The sequence below is a fragment of the Salmo salar genome, chromosome ssa23 (genome assembly GCF_905237065.1).
Source record: "Salmo salar chromosome ssa23, Ssal_v3.1, whole genome shotgun sequence".
Classification (NCBI taxonomy): domain Eukaryota; kingdom Metazoa; phylum Chordata; class Actinopteri; order Salmoniformes; family Salmonidae; genus Salmo; species Salmo salar.
The window spans coordinates 45,070,029-45,078,840 of record NC_059464.1 but is presented as its reverse complement, the minus strand read 5'-3'; the positions used below and the strand labels follow the sequence as shown (position 1 = coordinate 45,078,840).

At 44.0% G+C, this 8,812-nt stretch overlaps 1 protein-coding gene across 1 annotated transcript; it reads right to left on the bottom strand.

Moving 5' to 3' along the window:
• Positions 1-149: 149 nt before the first annotated feature.
• LOC106584700 (filaggrin-2) lies at positions 150-7,692 on the bottom strand. The gene is made up of 5 exons (XM_014170216.2): positions 7,616-7,692; positions 7,058-7,218; positions 2,002-2,138; positions 799-1,813; positions 150-410 (listed from the first exon to the last, which is right to left on the bottom strand). Exons 2-5 carry the CDS (start codon positions 7,211-7,213, stop codon positions 150-152), a joined length of 1,569 nt encoding a protein of 522 aa, XP_014025691.2. The 5' UTR covers positions 7,214-7,218; positions 7,616-7,692.
• Between the last annotated feature and the right edge of the window lie 1,120 nt (positions 7,693-8,812).

Genomic DNA, 8,812 nt, shown 5'->3' with positions numbered 1-8,812 from the left:
TGGGAAAAACAGGACCATAGAGGTGAATATGACAAAAGGGGTGAACAAGTACAATATAAAAACATGGTCTCCATAAATCTATTTAGATCTCTGGGTTAAGTGCCTTGCTGAAGGGCAATAGGTAGGTGGCACCGCCAAGATTTTTCCTGTCAGCCCTGGAATTCAACCATCTGATTACTTTCTGACCTCAAAACTGCCACTGGGGTTGTCATGTCACAGGATGGGTAAGTAAAACCTGCCTGTTGTGGGCTGCGGCGGCCAGTCTTCTGCAGCGCCAGGATGGCAGTGTGTAGAGGGTAGCCCTGCTCAGTGATGGCCTCCAGTAGCTCTCGCTCTTCCTGACTTAGGGCCGTCAGCAACTCTGCAGATGAGTCACAGCCAATGCCGTGTGAGCTACGTGGACGCAGAGCCTAAAAGGAAGAATAGTGACAGGCTAGAGTAAGGTTAAGTAGCCTGGGTTGGGTTTTAGTTTACTTCCTGAATTGACCAAAAAACACTCACACTTGTCTTTCCATAATAGCACTGACTTTGATGTTAACTACTATATTGAAGGAAAAAAGTACTTACTATAACTTGTGATATGTTACACGTATGTTGATAACCAACTAAGTTGATCTGGATAAGAACGTCTGCTAAAATGTCAAATGTAGCCCAAAGTGTAATTGAAATGGAATTGATCCACTAATACAACCGTATAAGGTGTCTGTGTCTGTCCAGTCTATCACAGAGCAGAGGAGTGTCATGTTTTGACATAACAACAACACTAGCCACACAGACCTGGGAACAGGCTATACTTACAGTCTGCCTGTTGTTCTTGATTTCAGGGCCAGCTGAAGAGGGTCGTTGTGGCTGCTGTGGGGTCACAGAGTTTTTCCTTCCCATTGACCACAAAGAGAGCTGCCTCTTTCTGCTATAGTGCCTCTGGCCACCATGGCACTGGGGACTCCTGGCCTGACCATGGCACTGGGGACTGCTGGCCTGACCATGGCACTGGGGACTGCTGGCCTGACCATGGCACTGGGGACTGCTGGCCTGACCATGACACTGAGGGCTACCGGCCCGCACAAAAGACTCTTCCAGGCCAGAGGACGATGACGCCTGCTGCTGGCTTCTGAAATCCTTCCTGCAGGGCCTCTGATCGCCATGGCACTGGGGACTGCTGGCCTGACCATGGCACTGGGGACTGCTGGCCTGACCATGGCAAAGTGGGCTGATGGTACGCCCCTGCTCCTGCTTGAGCCCAGTGAATGACCCTTGCCTCCTGCAGTCCAGGACTGAGGAAGAGTTGGCCCTCCTGTTGCGACCCTGGTAGCCTCGGCCTCCAGTGGAAGGCTGGTTAGAGTGGTGATGAACCGAGTTGGAGCCTGAAGATCCAAGATGGTGGTCTTTGACTCTGGATAGTGGGTGTTTTGGTGCAGAGCTTTGCGACCGTGGCCGTTCACCACCAGTGGAAGGCTGGTTAGAGTGGGGATGAGCCGAGGAAGAGCCTGAAGATCCAAGATGGTGGTCTTTGACTCTGGATAGTGGGTGTTTTGGTGCAGAGCTTTGCGACCGAGGCCGTTCACCTCCGTGATAGGCTCCACGGTGTGTCTTTGAGTCTGAGGCGTTATCTTCAGTGGAGGAGCCCTCGTCATCTTCTGAGTAGCCAGCTTCGTCTTCCGAGTCGGAGACCAGTAACTTGATTTTTCGGTGGCTGTGCTGGCAGCGGTGATGGGGGTGGGGTTGAGGGTGGTGGTTAAGGTGACGTGTGTCCACAGAGCTTAGGCTGTGGCTCCTTGGTCGGAGTGCTGAGCCCCGCTGATCACTGTTCCACCTTAAATCAAATCAAACTTGATTTAAAGTGCATTTAAAACTAGAACACACTTTACAGTAAAACGATACAGTAAAACGATTCAATTAAGACAGCACAAACAAATCTGGGACCCAGGCTAAATTCATGTGATTAACATACATTTCATTATTTTAGACAATAGAAGAGAGATAAAAAGAACATAAAAACACCTGCTAGCCGAGCGACTCTCCTGGGGACTGGAGAACATGAGCCAGTACGGAGGACAAGATGGGGACGGGGCATCCCTGGGTCGGTAGCGTCCTCCATGGAGCGCAGACATCACCCAGTTCTCTAAGGTGAACTCATACTGAAGAAGAACACTTTTTTTGCCCATTGTCAGTTTAAGTGTCTTGCTCAAAGGTACAACGGCAGGAGATTTTAAAATAGGCTACCTAGAATCCCATCAAATATTTTTTTGTTGGACTCGGCAATCGAACCTTGCGCTTCAGTTGCTGGCCCAACTATAATATTTTGTATTTATTTAACTAGGCAACTCAGGTAAGAACAAATTCTTATTTACAATGGACGGCCTACCCCGGCTAAACCCTAACCCGGACGACACTGGGCCAATTGTGAGGCGCCTTATGGGACTCCCAATTACGGCCGGTTGTGATACAGCCTGGAATCGAACCAGGGTCTGTAATGACGCCTCTAGCACTGAGATGCAACGCCACTCGGGAGCCCCGAGCCCCAATATCTAGGGTACCTGCCAGCATTATCACAAAACAATATCACATACAGTGAGGGAAAAAAAATATTTGATCCCATGCTGATTTTGTACGTTTGCCCACTGACAAAGAAATGATCAGTCTATAATTTCAATGGTAGGTTTATTTGAACAGTGGGAGACAGAATAACAACAAAAAAATCCAGAAAAATGCATGTCAAAAATGTTATAAATTGATTTGCATTTTAATGAGGGAAATAAGTATTTGACCCCTCTGCAAAACATGACTTAGTACTTGGTGGCAAAACCCTTGTTGGCAATCACAGAGGTCAGACGTTTCTTGTAGTTGGCCACCAGGTTTGCATACATCTCAGGAGGGATTTTGTCCCACTCCTCTTTGCAGATCTTCTCCAAGTCGTTAAGGTTTCGAGGCTGACGTTGGCAACTCGAACCTTCAGCTCCCTCCACAGATTTTCTATGGGATTAAGGTCTGGAGACTGGCTAGGCCACTCCAGGACCTTAACCTGTTAGGGCTAGGGGGCAGTATTTGCACGGCTGGATAAAAAAATGTACCCGATTTAATCTGGTTACTAATCCTACCCAGTAACTAGAATATGCATATACTTATTATATATGGATAGAAAACACCCTAAAGTTTCTAAAACTGTTTGAATGGTGTCTGTGAGTATAACAGAACTCATTTGGCAGGCAAAACCCTGAGACAGATTCTGACAGGAAGTGGATACCTGATGTGTTGTATTACCTTTAAACCTATGCCATTGAAAAACACAGGGGCTGAGGAATATTTTGGCACTTCCTATTGCTTCCACTAGATGTCACCAGCCTTTACAAAGTGTTTTGAGTCTTCTGGAGGGAGATCTGACCGAACAAGAGCCATGGAACGATGATGGCCCATTAGACACCTGGCACGCGAGTTCATGTTGGGTACCCTCGTTCCAATACGTTATAAAAGAGAATGCATTCGTCCACCTTGAATATTATTCATGTTCTGGTTAAAAAGGCCCTAATGATTTATGCTATACAACGTTTGACATGTTTGAACGAACGTAAATATATTTTTTTCCCCTCGTTCATGAAGTGAAGTCCGGCGGGCTTAGATCATGTGCTAACAAGACGGAGATTTTTGGACATAAATGATGAGCTTTTTTGAACAAAACTACATTCGTTATGGACCTGTGATACCTGGAAGTGACATCTGATGAAGAGAATCAAAGGTAATGGATTATTTACATAGTATTTTCGATTTTAGATCTCCCCAACATGGCGGCTAGTCTGTATCGCAACGCGTATTTTTCTGGGCGCAGTGCTCAGATTATTGCAAAGTGTGATTTCCCAGTAAGGTTATTTTTAAATCTGGCAAGTTGATTGCGTTCAAGAGATGTAAATCTATAATTCTTTAAATGACAATATAATATTTTACCAATGTTTTCTAATTTTAATTATTTTATTTGTGGTGCTGACTTGAATGCCGGTTATTGGAGGGAAACGATTTCCTGAACATCAACGCCACAGTAAAACGCTGTTTTTGGATATAAATATGAACTTGATAGAACTAAAAATGCATGCATTGTCTAACACATTGTCCTAGGAGTGTCATCTGTTGGAGATTGTAAAAGGTTAGTGCATAATTTTAGCTGATTTTATGGTTTTGGTGACGCCTGTCTTTGAATTGGCACAACATTACACACAACTCTTGTAAATGTACTGTCCTAACATACTCTAAATTTATGCTTTCGCCGTAAAACCTTTTTGAAATCGTAAAACGTGGTTAGATTAAGGAGATGTTTATCTTTCAAAGGGTGTAAAATAGTTGTATGTTTGAAAAATTTGAATTTTGACATTTATTTGGATTCAAATTTGCCGCTCTTGAAATGCACCTGCTGTTGATGGAGTGCACCACGGGTGGGACGCTTGCGTCCCACCTAGCCCATAGAGGTTAACCTGTTAGGGCTAGGGGGCAGTATTGACACGGCTGGATAAAAAACATACCCGATTTAATCTGGTTACCACTCCTACTCAGTAACTAGAATATGCATATACTTATTACATATGGATAGAAAACACCCTAAAGTTTCTAAAACTGTTTGAATGGTGTCTGTGAGTATAACAGAACTCAAATGGCAGGTCAAAACCTGAGAGATTCCTTTACAGGAAGTGGCCTGTCTGACCATTTCTTGAACTTCTTTTCCATCTCTATCTTTTACTAAGGATCTCTGCTCTAACGTGACACTTCCCACGTCGTCCATAGGCGCTCAGAGCCCGGGAAAAAACAGAATGTCGTCCTTCCAGCCCCAGGCTGAAACACATTATCGCCTTTCTCAAGTGGCCGATCAAGGGACTCTGGGCTTATGCGCGTGACCCGACCGCCCCCGCCTTTGTGATTTTTTCCTCTGTTTGCCGAAAAGGAGATTCCCTGTCGGAATATTATCGCTTTTCTGCGTAAAAATTGATTTTAAACAGCGGTTGACATGCTTCGAAGTACGGTAATGGAATATTTAGAATTTTATTGTCACGAATTGCGCCATGCGCGCGACACTTCTTTACCATTTCGGATAGTGTCTGGAACGCACGAACAAAACGCCGCTATTCGGATATAACGATGGATTATTTTGGACCAAACCAACATTTGTTATTGAAGTAGCAGTCCTGGGTGTGCATTCTGACGAAGACAACAAAAAGGTAATCAAACTTTTATAATAGTAAATATGATTATGGTGAGTGCTAAACTTGCCGGGTGTCTAAATAGCGAGCCCGTGATGCCTGGGCTATGTACTTAGAATATTGCAAAATGTCCTTTCACCAAAAAGCTATTTTAAAATCGGACATATCGAGTGCATAGAGGAGGTCTGTATCTATAATTCTTTAAATAATTGTTATGCTTTTTGTGAACGTTTATCGTGAGTAATTTAGTAAAATGTTAGCGAATTCCCCGGAAGTTTGCGGGGGGTATGCTAGTTCTGAACGTCACATGCTAATGTAAAAAGCTGTTTTTTGATATAAATATGAACTTGATTGAACAAAACATGCATGTATTGTATAACATAATGTCCTAGGGTTGTCATCTGATGAAGATCATCAAAGCTTAGTGCTGCATTTAGCTGTGGTTTGGGTTTATGTGACATTATATGCTAGCTTGAAAAATGGGTGTCTGATTATTTCTGGCTTGGTACTCTGCTGACATAATCTAATGTTTTGCTTTCGTTGTAAAGCCTTTTTGAAATCGGACAGTGTGGTTAGATTAACGAGAGTCTTGTCTTTAAAATGGTGTAAAATAGTCATATGTTTGAAAAATTGAAGTATTTGCATTTTTGAGGTTTTTGAATAACGCGCCACGGGATTACACTGGCTGTTACGTAGGTGGGACGATTTGGTGCCACCTACCCTAGAGAGGTTAATGTGCTTCTTCTTGAGCCACTCCTTTGTTGCCTTGGCCGTGTGTTTTGGGTCATTGTCATGCTGGAATACCCATCCACGACCCATTTACAATGCCCTGGCTGAGGGAAGGAGGTTCTCACCCAAGATTTGACGGTACATGGCCCCGTCCATCGTCCCTTTGATGCGGTGAAGTTGTCCTGTCCCCTTAGCAGAAAAACACCCCCAAAGCATAATGTTTCCACCTCCATGTTTGACAGTGGGAATGGTGTTCTTGGGGTCATAGGCAGTATTCCTCCTCCTCCAAACACGGCGAGTTGAGTTAATGCCAAAAAGCTCAATTTTGGTCTCATCTGACCACAACACTTTCACCCAGTTGTCCTCTGAATCATTCAGATGTTCATTGGCAAACTTCAGACGGGCATGTATATGTGCTTTCTTGAGCAGGGGGACCTTGCGGGCGCTGCAGGATTTCAGTCCTTCACGGCGTAGTGTGTTACCAATTGTTTTCTTGATGACTATGGTCCCAGCTGCCTTGAGATCATTGACAAGATCCTCCCGTGTAGTTCTGGGCTGATTCCTCACCGTTCTCATGATCATTGCAACTCCACGAGGTGAGATCTTGCATGGAGCCCCAGGCTAAGGGAGATTGACAGTTCTTTGTGTTTCTTCCATCACCAAACTGCTTGGCGATGGTCTTGTAGCCCATTCCAGCCTTGTGTAGGTCTACAATCTTGTCCCTGACATCCTTGGAGAGCTCTTTGGTCTTGGCAATGGTGGAGAGTTTGGAATCTGATTGATTGATTGCTTCTGTGGACAGGTGTCTTTTATACAGGTAACAAGCTGAGATTAGGAGCCCTCCCTTTAAGAGTGTGCTCCTAATCTCAGCTCGTTACCTGTATAAAAGACACCTGGGAGCCAGAAATCTTTCTGATTGAGAGGGGGTCAAATACTTATTTCCCTCATTAAAATGCAAATCAATTTCTAACATTTTTGACATGTGTTTTTCTGGATTTTTTTTGTTATTCTGTCTCTCACTGTTCAAATAAACCTACCATTAAAATTGTAGACTGATCATTTCTTTGTCAGTGGGCAAACGTACATAATCAGCAGGGGATCAAATACTTTTTTCCCACACTGTAGCCTGCCATAGCCATGTAACTAACCTCAGTGTCTTGTAGTATCTGGATGTGGTCTGGTATGGTGAACTCTGGGGCCGTAACCAGCTCTATCTCTCCTGCCAGGGGCCCCAGCTCCTGTAATGGCCCCAGTGGTAGTGGCCCCAGAGGGCTCTTAAAGGGAACCTCCTCTAGACTGGTCATCCTGTCTGTATACCCAGAACAAGAAAACCCACACCCACACACACACTTACACAGAAAACTCAGGGAACAACATGAAGGCACGCACGCACGTACATTTAAATAAACACACACACACACATTTAAATAAACAACACACACACAGTCACAGGCACGCACACACACATACACACACACAGCATAGGGCAAAGCTAGAGTAGTACTCTATTCCTTGGTGAAATTAATTGTCAGGTGAATGTTATAGCAAATAGCAAATTCTGTCAGGTGAATGTTATGACAGTGAAGGCAGCTGTGTCATATCTACAAACATGAACAGATCACAATCAATATTAATAGATGGCAGTTATCTTAATTTATTGATCACACAAACATTCTTTGCATTTTTCACAGGCAGTACTCACTCACCTCCCTTTTGAAAAATATCCTCTCGCCAGTCCACCGTGTGTGTGAAGTGTTGACAGGACAGGTGTACTCTGAATGACTTATATCTGGATAAATAGCCTAAGTATCAACACACAAGCTAATTCTCTTGATCACTTATAAGCCCCTGCCCTGTCTGACATCATCAGATGTGCTCTTGTTGACCGCACATTACTAATAACTACCCATGGATGGAGTGGAACCCATGAAGGGAAAGGGAAATGAGGATACCTAGTCAGTTGTACACCTGAATGTATTCAACTGAAATGTGTCTTCCGGGGGGGGGGTGAATGCCTTTAATGATGTACAGTGCATTCAGAAAGTATTAAGACTCCTTCCCTTTTTACACATTTTGTTACGTTACAGCCTTATACTGAATATTTTAATTTATAAAAAAATAAATATATCACATTTACATAAGTATTCAAACCCTTTTGGAGTGGAACCCAGGATGTATATCTATGGTGGTTTATTTTCCAGGGAGGGGTTATACAAGATCTCTTAGGTAACTATTCTTATTTAACCAGTCTGGTAACAGTATGTGTGCATTATGTGACATTTGATAGATTTTTCAACATTTACTGGAATTCAACAGTTTTCTAATTCCTTCTCAGGAGAAGACCATTTTCACACTATAGGCCGGTTTCCTGTAATCTCCATTTAACATGCTGTTTAGTAGAACTAAAAGGCAAGTCTGGGAAACCAACCCCATCGACTTACGCAACCTCCAGTTCTTGGCAATGTCTTCCTGGAAAGTAACAGGGAGTCCGAGGGAAGGAGAGGATTAGAGAAATGCTGATGTGTTGATAAACAGGAACGCGTTGTACAACACACTTTCAACACAGAGATTACACATGAGCTGCTTATGAGCTACATGGCCAGTTCTGCTCTCTAACATGGAGGTAAACAATGGTAGTCATGGTGCCATAGCGATGGTAGTCATGGTGCCCCTCAGCGGTGCCATAGCGATGGTAGTCATGGTACTACATGGCCAGTTCTGCTCTCTAACGTGGAGGTAAACGATGGTAGTCATGGTGCCATAGCGATGGTAGTCATGGTACTACATGGCCAGTTCTGCTCTCTAACGTGGAGGTAAACGATGGTAGTCATGTTGCCCCTCAGTGGTGCCATAGTGATGGTAGTCAAGGTGCTACATGGCCAGTTCTGCTCTCTAACGTGGAG